Source organism: Chiloscyllium plagiosum, unplaced genomic scaffold, assembly GCF_037043375.1.
Source record: "Chiloscyllium plagiosum isolate Xiang-an unplaced genomic scaffold, Cpla_swu_hap1 HiC_scaffold_16, whole genome shotgun sequence".
Lineage (NCBI taxonomy): Eukaryota > Metazoa > Chordata > Chondrichthyes > Orectolobiformes > Hemiscylliidae > Chiloscyllium > Chiloscyllium plagiosum.
The window spans coordinates 35,764,651-35,779,459 of record NW_028270154.1 but is presented as its reverse complement, the minus strand read 5'-3'; the positions used below and the strand labels follow the sequence as shown (position 1 = coordinate 35,779,459).

Below are 14,809 nucleotides of genomic sequence, written 5' to 3'. Positions count from 1 at the left end.
AACCAAAATAATCAGCTATAAATAAAAATTAAGTTACTAATATAATGAATAAGAAATGCAGGTGATTTTATTGTTAATTCAGGAAATGGTCAGAATGTGGAATTTTCCAAATCAGGGAATACTTGAGGCAAGTAGCAAAGATGAATTTAAGATGAAACCAGATAAGCATACAAATGTGAAAGTTAATAAAATGTCACACCAATGTGTTTAGATTGAATATATTGGGAGGGGGCTATACAGGGCTAAAATGGAGCCACAGACCACCTCACCTGAATCACCCGATTCCTGATGAAGGGCTCCTGTGCGAAATGTCGATTTTCCTGCTCCTCTGATGCTGCCTGTGCATTTCCAGCACCACTCTAATCTTGCAACTGACCCGAATGTCTTGTTTCTCCACCTGTTTATTTTATTCATTCGCGGGTTACGGGCAAGGCCAGCAGTTACTGACAATTGCTAAATACCCTCAAAAGATGCTGGTGAACTGTTTTCTGAAATCACTACAATCCTTGGGATTACAACAATGCTATTTGAGAGAAAGTTCTAGGATTTTAACCCAGCTATGATGAACGATAATACATTTCTCAGTTGAGCTTGTGAGAAGGGAGGGGGGTACTTAACAGATGGTTGCCTTGTCATATACCATCAGCCCTGCTTCTGTGAAAAGCTATAAATGTGAATTCCAACAGGACAAAAATATACTGAAAAAAATGCATGTGTCAGAAGAAAGAGTATTTTGGTTCATGCACAAGATTTCCTAGACAATGAGTTGCTCATCCCATTCATTGTTGTGTGGAAGAAACAAGCAGGTACACATGCTTTCCAACAGCCAAGTGTTAGGCATATATTAAAAGGAAACATATTGTTACTCAGTCACACACACATTTAGGCATAATGCAATATCAGTGGAGCCAATGTGATTATGAGAGCAAAGAAAATTTGGCTGCCTCATTGATGCAAAGATTTTACCAGTCTTGTTTAATTAGGAAATTACAACTCAGGAACTTTAGTATTGAAATAAACTCAATAACGCCAAAACATTCAAATGTATGCATCTATCAGTACTGTATGAATCAAATGTACACTAAAGTGTGGGATGGAGAGTGCTCTATAGAGCAATAATTAAAATGCAATGTAAAATGTTACTGTTAGATAATGTACTGTACTAATGAATGATTGGTCGATGATCAGGGCACAATGTAACTATGAATTGCTGCATTTATACGAATAGAATGACAGTGGAAATACTAGTTTTGAAGCATAATAATTAGATAAATCTATCTATTGAAAATGTCATATAAATTGCAAACTACTCTGTATTCTATATAAACACTGTCCAAATCACTCAGTCAAAAGAAAAAATGAACTGAGTTTTTAAGTGAGCCAATCAATCTTTTAGCTTGCATAAAAAGAATTGTTTCAATGCACTGTTATCATTTTCAGTGAATTTCATTTGTCATGCACACCTGGCCAAATAAATAATCATTCAACAATCAGAATGATCAAACAATACTTCCAGAGACACTTTTTCTTCAAACTGCTTACCTGGGGCTCAAAACCCATATCAAACATTCTATCTGCTTCATCAAGTACAACGTAGGTAACTCTGCGAAAATTTGTCACACGACCTAGGAATAGCAAGAATATAATTTTAAAGAGTGCTCTGGTCAAACATTTAGCAATCCTTAAATATCTCCAACTTAATTTATATACTAAAACTAAATAAAAACCGTTCCCAAATTAAGAGGCAATACAGCCCATATTTTCTGGACATTTTTAAGTACAGATTATCCACTGGGTGCTGTATGAAAACAGCTGCCCATATTTTGTAACTTTTCTCTTGCATACCATCAGGGTAAGCAGAACCTGCAGAATTCAAACAAAACATCCCTCTCCAAACAAACACCCATCATACAATTTTAGACTGTGATGAAGCATGGAGCCACATCAGCCATTATCTGACAAGTCTCAGCATTCACCTAGAAAAAGAACATATTAGAGATTACGCCGCATGTGTGGAAGACAGGGACTTCACTATGTGCCTTAACAGCATTAGTGTATTTATACTAAGCAATAGCATTTTTTTCTCTAGAGGCTTAACCATTGAAGTAGTGAGGAGCTGCTGTATGCTCAACTTTACTGTTTAAGCATCTGAATAATAGAAAATTAAAACTCAATAAACAGAGTGGGGAAAGAAAACTTGAAAATGTTCCAACAGTAGAGCTTATATTCTGCAAAGAATATGACACATTCACAAGGAGCCACAATTTTAGTAACAGGATACTGCACAACTTTATCATGGACCTACCTCTTATGGGTTAAGTCTTGCATGCCCAAATCAAATTTCTTGAGGAAACTTTCTCCATATGGGTCAAATAATGTTGACAGTTTAGTAAAGTGATAGTCAATATCATACAGTATTTGTCTAATATTAAGCTGTATACTTTCTCATGCAATCATGTCTGATATAAAACATTAGGTGCTACAATTAAGTCATTATGAGCTACCTTTAAATCCACATATTCCCGCAGCGATTCTTTTTGGTGTTGGTGTGATTTTATTGATTTTACTTTAAAGCGATAATTTTGTAGGTAGCTCCTGAGTTGAGCTTAAAACTTGGTGAATTTGTGCAGTTTTACTACACAGCAAGATGGGAGATGAAACAGATTGGAAGAAAATTACTGACCACTTAGCTCTGCAGAGCAAGAAACTTACATCAACAAAACTAATATTGGAATATATCCAAGAGAATTTTGTCCAATTCATCACATAGCCCAAAATTTGAGGCCAGTCTCATCTTAAATAGACAAGGTTTAAACACACAAATGAGCAAGTCCAATCACTCTTAATAGTTCACAGACCTATGAAAGTTTAGCCTCCTCCAGAACCGCTCAATATTTCACACACATCACTCTCAGCAAAGTTCATTCAAACTGCCATCATTTTGTATTCAAAGAATCGCCAAACTTTGGTCCTAAATTTGCTATAACCTGACAAGACTGTAATTCTCAAATTTAATAGTATCCATCTGATTAGTTTGCTGGCATCACATTTAAAAACACAAACTAAGCCAAACATGATAATTCCAAATGATTGCAAGATATCAAACAATGAAATTAGATACTGAAAGGCATAGGAATATCAACTGCCAATATTTAAACATCCAAACTGCAATTAAAAGTTGAACGGTCAAGCAGTCACCTTGACAGTATGAGAAACACAGATCATCTGTACTTATTACAAGCTTGTGATTTTCTTTTGATTAACAGCAAATTAGTAAGAATCGGACATCAGTAACTGATATCTAAACAATTCTAAAACATGTTTTTGTGAGCAATGTTATAACTAGCAAAACAAAATTTTCCAAGTAAGATCTAACTGTGAGAAAGCATTGCTCCAGGACATATCACAGACCTGTGCATATGTTATTCAAATATTTCCAACATGGCTGGCAGTGCATAAAATTCCTTGCCATTAGCGCCTGCTTCAAATATTTAGAAACTAAATATTTAGGCCAAAAACTTAAAAATGTTTGGCCAATTAGAGATTGGACATACCCCGAAAGATGTGTCGAGACCATTCAAGTCCCAATGAATTGATTATGTAGCAACTGTCTGGAAATTTAAACTTCTGATATACAATTAGATGTCATACGGAACCCTTCCATAGGTCTTCAGATACAGTTAGAGACAGGGATTTCAGACAGTTATGGTTCATTGATCTTAACAGTTAGACGTGAAAAATTAGAGGAATTAAAAATGCTGTAAATTGAAAAACTGATCTCCTGACCCACACCAAATGCAGCCTGATTTTGTTCAACTGCCACCGGCATTTGACTTGATGAACCTCCTCCCTGTCATACCCCCATCTATCAGAACTTCCCCAGCCTAACATGCCCCCATCAATCCCATGTGACCTCACCTCCAACCCATCATTCATCCTATAACCCCATCTATTCTGTTGAAGGATGCACCCTATTTAACCTGCCCGGTCGCCAGCGTTTCCTCTGAGCTGTGTGGCTGTTCTAAGGTTCCATGAACGCCAATTTTGTGTCAGTGCATTGAATTCTGGTTTTGGATTTCACATCATGTGTGCACCGAAAACAAAAACATCTAGAAGGACCATTTGGTTGCCACCGTACCCATCTTGCAGCTTACTTCAACATAACCCCCTCCAACACCCACCCCCATATCCTTATCCACTTAAATGGCTAACATTTTCATTAACACTCTGAAAAACTGTTTAAATGTCCAACAGCTATTGAACATGTTAGCAAATTACTTAACTTACCACAATACAACAGTAAAAAGGGGACATAGTTTTGTTACTCCCAACTTTGTTTCATTGTGCGGATTTATTTGAACTTGGGATATGGTGCACATTTCTGAGGCCTTCGGCACTGCGCTCAGAAATGTGGTGGATGGACATATTGTAAAAACACACATATGAGAACACCATCCTGACAACTGCTGCTCTCAGCTGGTTCAGGTTTTGAAATTTAACATCAGTAAGCTTGAAATGAGACTTGAATTTAGAAAAACGTTCCTATGTTGAGGGAAGAGACCAAGATCAAAAAGTAGAACTTCAAGTTGAGAGTGTTTCACTGCATTTCATATGTGCCAATTCCTGTAACATCCCAACATGCAGAGTACTCAACACCATTTGTCATTCTAAGAGAATGGATACATATACACTAGAAATTCAACAAAAGGAAGCAGGTTTTCAACTAGTCAAGCTGCACATGCATCTAACTGGGAAAGAGCTGTTAGTAAATCAGTTTTATCTGGATCCACGTCTGACAGAAAAAGGATGATTTTTAAGTTTGCAGACAGTCCACCAGGGCTGAATACTAGAGTTGCAGGAATAGGTAAATAAACTGTCGATTATTTTAAGAGATCAACGGATAGTTATATGGAACTTTAAATTGAAGAGATTAAATTGGCCATTTAGCGCATGCTTAGGTAAACTGAATAATGAAGAATTTGGTCTGCAAACTAAATGGCCTTATATTGTTCCACAATTTGAGAAAGTAATAGATTCTGCATGGTCCTGTCATTTCAGAATTGCAATCTTCACTAATCTTAGGCTGGATAGTGATTTAGCTTTACCAAAAAAAAAATCACTGAAACAGTTTAGACCCGAAAATAAAAATGTATCAGTTACTAAAACATTTACTTGCTGTGTAGTAAGACAAAAGATATATATTTTTTATAAATCAACCCAAATTAGAAGTGTTTTGACATAGAAATGTGTTTGCTATTCAATATCCAAAACTCTAGTATGTTATATAATTTTACATAGGAAAGTGTGCCAACGTTAAAATAAATTGCCTATGTTGAGAGAAGTGCTCACTTCCATATGCATTCCATTATACTGCATTTGAAAACTAGCCTACTACACAACAGCAGCTGTAAGGTTCCTCTGCAGAACCCAGAAAACCATTGTTTGAATAAAACTAATGCAAAGACTTTTTGTTGTTTGAAAAAGGAGTATAAAATGCTCATAAAATTATGTAAAACGCTTATTGCCCAGGTGTCTTACGAAGATTTCATTCTACATTGCATCAGTGGGGCTAGTCACATAAATGACCATCACCTCAGCTCTCCACATGAATCCTTCCACTGCTTAAAAGTATGTAAGCTCTGGGAAACATATAGAGGTTGAGCACTTTCTCCTTTTAAAGTGCTCCCCTCTACATTCAGCTTTGTGCTTTTCATGTATATTTAACACTTACTAAATGATAAAGTGTAAACTACTGCAAGTGCTCAAACTGATTACAATTCCCTCTACTTACCATTATTGGCTGCTAGCATGTCTATCATGCGTCCTGGTGTGCAAACTATAATTTCTGCTCCTCGCTTTAGCTCAGCAATCTGGATTAAGAAATATTTTTAAGATATACAATCAAGCCATTACAAGTTATTTATTAAACATTATGATTTGCTTAATCATTCAAGTTGATTTTATTCTGCAGAAATTTCGAAAGATTTACTATTAGCAGACAAATGAAGTTATGTATTAAGAGACATTGCCTTAAGGCATTCAACAATTTATGGAGCTATATTTGTAAAAATAATACAAAAGAAATTTATTCTATTAAATTGCTACATAGTTCAAAACTGGATGAACTTGTTTGTACAGCATAGCTTCAGTCAAGCTGAATATTTATCTAAATCACAAAAGGGAGACAATTATTCCACAAATGTACAATGTTAAAATCCTAGCAAAGCAATACAGTATTGATACTAAAAAATACTTATAAAAAATGTTTCTTCTGCCAAGTAGTATTGTTGATTATGCAAGTCAGAAGCACTGAATCTAGCTCACCACCTAAGAATTGCACAAAAATGTATTTATTGTTCTTTGTTAAGGAAAGGAGACTAAGGAAATAAATCACTTTTATCTCAAAGCAATTTAACTATATATCTCAGGTCTTTAGGAATTAACATTTTTAGATATCACTTTTCGATGCTCTTCTTTCCTAAGCTAGACGTTTGTCCCTCCATAAATCTAAAAACAACTTGCTTTTCCTGCAGGCTTTTCTTCATCTGGTGTGCAGATGAGGACCACTGTCTCCTCAAAACTTCCTAAGCTCAATTTGGCTTCTAGCACTAACGGTGCTCATATATCACTGTCAGCTCATGGGCAATATTTGGTATTAAAATGGCAAATGAGTACAGAGAATCTCAAAAATGCAAAGGATGGCTACTTCAGCTAGGAGGCTTTCTATTGAATGATTAGTTTTTAGAAATTTATAACTTGGTTTGAAAGTAAACTCAAGTAAAACACAAAACAAATCAAAGTTACCATTATATTATTACATAATAAATGTTAATCAATTTACTAGATAATGTGGGAAATAAAAACAGGACTAAGAGATAAAAAGCAAAACACTGCAGATTCTGGAATACTTTAAGAAGCCCCAGAAACTCTCGGAAATTTTTACGAGATTGGCCAACAATATTTTAAAAAATCAATTGCTTGTAACCCTATTAATTACCAACATACTTTAAAATGTTTTAAATTAATTTCAATTTGCTTTGAGGATGCAGATTTTCACAACAACAGGCTCAGTTACTTCAATCTGACTCCAGTAATTACATAATTGCTTATTTGTTGGTGGAAACTTTCAAAGATTTTGGGCTCAATTCTCAGTCTGCATTAAATAAGCATGAATTGCTGCTTTTAACATAGAAACAGAGAAAGCCATTAGAAAATCATTACCTGTTCACTTATTCCTGTTCCACCATAAACACACACTACCCTTAATCCAAGTGCTTTTGAGAACTTCTTGCATTCCTTGGTAATCTGAAGTGCTAACTCACGGGTGGGGGTGGAGATGAGTGCTGAAAACAAAAAAATTACACATTTTGAATGTTCAAATATTTTATTAAAATATTGATTCTTAAATAAAATGGAACACAGAACAACTAAAGATGGCCAATACTGACATCATCATATTACCTTCCAATGTGTTTCCTAATACTTTGCCTAATTATGTTCAGTGACTTTTTAATTAACATTTTGAGGCTATTGGATTTATACTTAGATGGCTGCTTCCTTTTCTGATCAAAAATCATTGTCACTTTCAGTTTTTTTGTACAATTCTGTCTTCCAAACAATTTTGAAAAAATCAGCCCCTCTTACAATCTCACTTGATATTCTGAAGTTAAATCTAGGAATTTATTAATTTTGGAATACTGTCTGCAATTCTGGTCTCCCTGCTATAGGAAAAATATTGTGAAACTTGAAAGGGTTCAGAAAAGATTTACAAGGATGTTGCCAGGGTTGGACAGTCTGAGCCACAGGGAGTGGCTGAAAAAGCTGGGGCTATTTTCTCTGGTGTGTCAGAGGCTGAGGGGTGACCTTGTGGAGATTTATAAAATCATGAGGGGCATAGATAGAGTTAATAGACAGGGTATTTTCCCTTGGTTGGGAGAGTCCATAACTAGAAGACATAGGTTTAAGGTATGACGCAAAAAATTTAAAAGGGATCGAAGGCAACTTTTTCATGCAGAGGGTGGTGCGCATAAGAAATGAGTCAAAGGAAGTATTGGAGGCTGGTACAATTACAACTTTCAAAGGCAACTAGATGGGTATATGAATAGGAAAGTTTAGAGGGATATGGGCCAGATGCTGGCAAATGGGACTAGATTGATTTAGGATATCTGGTCAGCATGGACAAGTTGGACTGAAGGGTCCGTTTCTGTGCTGTATATCTCTATGACTCTATAACAAAGCCTTCAGAGTTTTAATATAATTTCCTTTTACCTATTTCTTCCTGTACGCATGTGGACAAGCAAGTAACTTGAAGTAACAGAAATCAGGTTTAAGCGACTTTATAGGATGTACTATTCTAGTTTGCATTCTGGCTACACTGCAGCTTTAAAAGAAAATGGTTAAGTTTAAGCTGTCACCCTTCTGGGTAGGACTTTACATTTGGGCTAAACTAAGATTAAATTTATAAAACTCAATTTCTAAGTTTTGAAACCTCAGATTAGATCTTAACTGTTTTATGCCAAAATTTGGTAAAAACATTAAACTTATGAAGTGAATTGAGATCTATGAGGTTATTCAATCACCAAATTTGCCATGCAATTATTAGTAATCGACAAAATATGCTGTTATGTTGAATTTAAAGCAAGTTACTGTTTCATTACAGAGCAAATTCAATTACTGGAACAATAAAAATAGTGAAAGTTATGATGTATGCATGCCATAAGTTATTAATTGCACTAAAACTGTCAGTATTTTTATTGTAGTCTTTCAATTGGTGTATTTCTTGATATATGCACAAGATCTGTCTCAATATGTTCCAATTTAATAGCCAAGCCATGTAATTTTTTTTAAAAAGATGAAAATTACAATCATAAAAACAACAAGTACAAGAAGAACATGGAGACCATTTAGTTTTATATTGCAAGCTTTAACAATCTATGGGACACAGATACAGTGCTATGGCTTAGGTTATGCACAGAACTAAATACTCACCAACAGGACCTTCTGATTCTTCAAGCGGCCTCTGATCCATGATATGTCGGAACATAGGCAAAAGGAAAGCTATAGTTTTCCCACTTCCAGTTTTAGCAATTCCAATTACATCACGTCCACACATGATGGCAGGAATTGCCTGTGCTTGAATTGGTGTTGGTTTCTCGTACCCTTGCCTAAGATTAGAAAACAATACAAGTTTGCAATGTTGCAGTAAGCAATGAATGCATTTACAAAAGAATTTCGATATTGTAACATTTTAGAAAATACTCACTTTTTCAATGAACTTAATATCTTCATAGAGATCCCACATTGCACCCATGATTTAATAGGTTTTGGACAGCCTTTGCCACGTACTGCAATTCCCTCTAACTCTAATCTGTAGGCATTCACTTCTGTAAAGCAACACAAAAAGTGAATCTGCAAGAGAAGTTCAGTCATTTTGTCAAAAACAAACTACAGAGAATACTGAAGATCTGAAATAAAAATAGAAAATGTTGGCAATCATTGCACCAATGATGACCCTGCAATGTCTTTCTCCATTTCTCGATGTGCCTTGGGATAACCCTCTACTTTAAAGAGGCCATACACATACAAGTTTTACAACAATGATCAGGTCAGGTTTTTGGCTCATTGTCTGCCGATGCTTCAGCCTTGCTCTTCACTTTGCGATTTTTTGGTCACTTGTCATTTCCTTACACAATCAGTGGCAGAGTGAGGAGATAGGTCCAAGATTGGAAGAAGAATCAAAGCTAACATAATGTAACTCAACATTTGAAGAAAAATGCATTCATATGCATCATAATAAACAGACATTTAACTAATCAGACCACAAATTATACCTGAGGAGAAAAGGTCATTGTGGCATTGTGTCAAATAGTCAGAGTATGACAGAAATAAGAGAAAGCTAATCAGTCTTAAATGGAAATTCATTCAGCACTAATGTCACTGAAATGACAAGGTCTGGTTCAGTTAATCAAACTGGTAATATAATAGAAACATGGAGTATTATTTTGCCGTTTTTCTCAAATCAGAAAAAGGTTATAGTATCTATTGCACATAAATCGTGACACTGATTAATGTTGAGTAAATCATTACAATAAGCATGATGTAATACACAGAACTACATCAAAAGGTTTGTAATGATAAACAGCTTCAAAAGTGCAATAGAATAAGCTAAGGTAACCGTGGCTATGACGTGGTCAGCCTCATGAGTGGACAGATATATTTTTATTTGTGGAAACTAATCCCTTGGTGAGAAGACAAAGCCAACCCACTGAACCAGAGGAAGAAAGTCACACAAATGTCAAATTTCTGCTAATCATCTTTACTCTCTGTGCCACCACCAATTGGCCTTCCCTGTCCCTAGTACTACAAAGACAATTTGTAACCTCCACTCCCTAGGAGCAAAAAAATCATTCTTGCCTCTCTCCTCTCACAAGAAAAAAATCTAAAACTAAAGCCAGTGCTCCTCCTCAAACTCTACTGACGAAAAGAGGAACATTCTTGTCCTAGTTAGCGATAATTTATTTCCACCTGAGGAATAATTGAATTATCTTTCAGCTCCTCCCTCAAAAACAACTCAGCATGGCCCGAACTTAGACCAAAATGTTGTTTAGCCCCTTTCTGATGAGAAAAAATGACGTATAACTCGGAAAAGCAGATGGAAACTGATTCTAACCCTTTGCAGCTTTCAGTGTGGAAAAGTGAATGTAGTCAAGTGCTAGCCAATTTGAATACTGGATCCAATATCTCCATTTTGCTTTAAAAAAGCTTTCCAGGAATCATATGACAGATGATTACAGGTAGCTCTGGTATAACGCATGTTTCAGTAGCAGGATTTGCCTATAATGTCGCTGAAGAATTAGGGAATGGTATTTTGGAGAACGCTTACCTCCGTTGGCAATAGTGCAATTCCAGTGGGGCTCAGTTCGCGCACTTCATTCTGTGTATATGCCGATGTGCGCACCAAAATCTCCACACCATTCTGCGCATGTGCCAGTATTCTTGCCAGTCAGCACGTGCTCCAGTATTCACACATGTGCAATGTCAGTGCCGTTCTGCATGTATGCAACGTCAGCGCCAAAGTTTTTGTGCCACTCTGCGCATGCGCAACATAAGCTCTGGTCTTCATGCTGTTCTATGCATATGCCAGTCAGCTGCTGATAGAGCAGCTTTCTGAGAGGTATTGCATAGAGAGCAGCTTTCTTACATTTTTTAAAATGTATTATGTGAAGTTTACTTTTGCTTTGTTAATAAATAGGATTTCAACCTTCATTCAGGTTGTGCTATACTCGGCATTACACTTTTGGATGATTTTTGGGCAATCGTGAGTGATATACTTTGCTGGTCTGTCCCAACCCCACTTTTCCCATAGGCCCCATTAAGCAATTTTCTATTAAGTGAGATTTCACTGGAATGCAACTACAACATTATCGGAGAACTACCTGTACTGATTTCTCTGCTGCAGATCCCTGCTGGTGCTGTTTTGAACAGTGACAGCTTTAGTTAGCTTATTTTATCTAGTTCATTTGGAGGAAAGTCTGCTAACAACATGATGATGTGAAGGTATGCTTGTTAAGAATAAGTTATCCAGCTGAAATCTCTCAATTCTGAAGAATTAGGGAATGGCATTTTGGAGAACGCTTACCTCCGTTGCCAATAGTGCAATTCCAGTGGGGATCAGTTCGCGCACTTCATTCTGTGTATATGCCGATGTGCGCACCAAAATCTCCACACCATTCTGTGCATGTGCCAGGATTCTTGCCAGTCAGCACGTGCTCCAGTATTCACACATGTGCAATATCAGTGCCGTTCTACATGCAATTTTGTCGAGTTCAAGGTAAAATCTATTTGTTTCTTAAATTTCTTTTTTAAAAGAGCACCTTAAGGTTACATTCCCTAAGCTGCATCAGCAAAACTTCAGAGACAACCGTTCACAATTAGTAAATTGACATCAGCCAGAATGTCAGAACAACAGATCCCTGAACATTCAATGCTGTTTCTTTTGTCTTCAAGAATAACTTATTGTCAAAGTGTATTTTTCTTCAGAAAGTCAATCTCTGCACAGAATTATTTTTCTTATTTTCTTTAAGAGTTAATGCTTTAGACATTTAGAGGTTTGCACATTAATATGTTATTGACTGGTTAGTTAATTATTACGTGTTCATTGAATAAGCTCTGTTTAATAGTACACCAAAATGTCTTCTTTAAAATAAATTTGGTTGGTAGACCTTTTTGAAAATCTGATATGGGCATTTAATTGGTCACCTTGGCAACTGGAAAAAAGTGTATTTATTTTTGCTGTGACCTATGGATAGTGGGAGCAGAGTTATTGTGCACTCCTCTACCTTTTATCAGAATATTCCACAAACAGCAGAGGCGCGAAATGGCCTACACTTGTTTATGGTTGTATAGTTCTTTAGGACATCATGAAATTAAAAGTTCTGTGATATGCAGTTGTAGTTCAGTGATCTTGTAGCAAATTTTACTTGATTTCTCAGGCAGCAGAGTTAAAATTTTACCTATTCAATTTTTGGTTAAATGTCCCATATTGTCCAACCTGAAGCATGTGCTTAGGCATCAATCTTACCTGTGGGCATCCAGCTTGTATAAGAACCATTACCACTCTGCTAGTTTCAAATAATAACTAGCTACACTCACACTTTGAGCCTGCTGCCTTGGTCCTTGCACCTCATACTTGAAACCTACTACCCATGAACTTTTTTTTGCTTTTTTATCATCTGCCTACCAATCACACCTGTGTGCTCCTGCCTCCAGAAACCTGCTTCATTAGATCAACCACAGCAGCAATTATGTTAACCACAGCAGCAATTATGTTTTTATAACAAACTATATTTTAGGCACTTAAAAGTGAATATACTAGATAATAAATATTATTACAAGCAGATGACAATGACAGGCAAGAAAACAGCATTAAAAGGTTCATAAACTCATGAAGCCCCTACCAGAATCAGTGGTACAATCTTCTAGAGAGGCAAAAGAAGGATCAAAACTCCAATAAGATTAACCTTTCAACACCAATTTAAGATGCATCAACTCTAATTGCCTTTGCAAACAATTAGCTTATTTCTTTAAATTTAAAAGCAGCGTCATTTTAAGATTATTTTTCCCACTTATCCTTTAGCTTGTTGTGGTGGACCAGCAAAGTTTTCTTAACAGACAGCAAAACAACATGTCTGCCAACTCATTGTCAGTAAGGTTACAGAATGTCTTTCAATAATATTTTTAATATTTTATGAATAGTCTACATTTCCTTTCATCACTTAGTTTACTTCCAATGTGACAATTTTGACTCTCGTTTTTCTAACACTGAACTAAAAGTACATCCAGTCAAAGAAAAGTTCATCAGTATCCAGACCAACATTTAGTGTTCTATCAACACCACCAGAACAGATGGTGTTAATCATTTATGAATCTTGCTCATCAATTCTTTAAGTAAGAACCACTGTAGTCAACAGGTGAAATGGAATTTCCAAGTTTGATGGTTTAGTCAAGAAATGCAAACATAATGCTCATTATGAATTGTATGAGCCATAAGTTTTGACTACAAATTCCCTCACCCACATTTAGAATACAAATGCTGATATAAACCTAAAAGATTAGTAGCTGGGTGTTGTGTTGCAGTTAAATCCCTTTGCCAAATTATTATCATTCATCATTATATTCTAAAGAAGCACAGACTGAAAAAATATAGCATTAAGATTCATCTCAGTTGTAATGCTACCTGTTAGCATTGTAAATACAAACCTTCAACAGTCATTTTTGCCAGTTCAGGAACTTCAACATAAAAGTTCTTTCGGAATGGCTCATATTCTATTTTCCCATGATCCACAGGTTCCAGCAGCTTCCTTTGTTTTGTCTGATACCCTGTCAGCGCAGTCTGAAGATCAACTTCTTCCTCCTCTGAGGAATACTGTTCAGTTTAAAATAAAAGATTAGATTTACAGGCTCAGTGCAGAATTTTGAAATATATTTTAAATTACAAATACAAAATAATCTGAAATGCCTTTTTCATTACCTCCATTGCATCCTGATCATTCTCCATCAGCTCTCCTTTCTTTTTCTCCATATCAGAATGTGGCTTTTTAGTCGTTACCACAGTCATAACTTTCATTACAGTAGCACCTGATTTCTGGAAACATAAAAACATTATATTATTGCAAGTGCGAGGCATAAATAGAGCTAGAAAGTCTGAAGGAGGGAAGCTTATAACAAAAGACTGAATCATCAAATTAACTAACTGACTCGTGTGAACATAAAACATTAATAACTTTCATAAACGATATAGTTTCCAATACATCTCATTGGGACAAAGTGGAATGGACTGCTTATGGACATCTGAGATCCTCTTCCATAACAGTTTTAGGCAATGGGTTTTTACGCTCTATATAATTCAAGTGGATCAGTTAAGTATTTTACAAGGTCAAAATTAGATATTCTAAAAACAAAAACCTCAGTCCCACTGATCTACTTGACTTGAAATGACTGCATTAATTTCAAAAAGCTGAGCTGCACAGAAGATATAATCTATCAGGTACTATGCCTTTAGATAGCTGCTTAATTACCTGGGTCCAAGTTCCAAACACACAAAATGAACTGATTGCACACTTAAAACAAAACCTGGGCCCTGCTGGTCCTGACAAAAATTCTTGAAGATGAATAAATGCAGATAATAATCAAGGCTCCACTGTAGCTTAAAATGTATTAGGCAGTTTTGAGAAGATTCGTTGTTCAGGTTGAGGTTTTGGATGTAGGTTTGCTCGCTGAGCTGGAAGGTTCATTCCCAGACGTTTTGTTA

General features: G+C 36.0%; 1 protein-coding gene across 2 annotated transcripts in view; it reads right to left on the bottom strand.

Moving 5' to 3' along the window:
• Positions 1 to 14,809, bottom strand: part of ddx46 (DEAD (Asp-Glu-Ala-Asp) box polypeptide 46) — a 69,528-nt gene that overhangs the window by 17,260 nt on the left and 37,459 nt on the right. For both annotated transcript variants that reach the window (XM_043703462.2, XM_087995285.1), the window contains 7 exons: positions 14,030 to 14,143; positions 13,759 to 13,924; positions 9,263 to 9,383; positions 8,989 to 9,164; positions 7,222 to 7,343; positions 5,792 to 5,870; positions 1,543 to 1,625 (listed from right to left, as the gene is read on the bottom strand). In XM_043703462.2, coding sequence (XP_043559397.1) covers positions 1,543 to 1,625; positions 5,792 to 5,870; positions 7,222 to 7,343; positions 8,989 to 9,164; positions 9,263 to 9,383; positions 13,759 to 13,924; positions 14,030 to 14,143 — 861 coding nt within the window. The remainder of the gene's footprint in view (positions 1 to 1,542; positions 1,626 to 5,791; positions 5,871 to 7,221; positions 7,344 to 8,988; positions 9,165 to 9,262; positions 9,384 to 13,758; positions 13,925 to 14,029; positions 14,144 to 14,809) is intronic.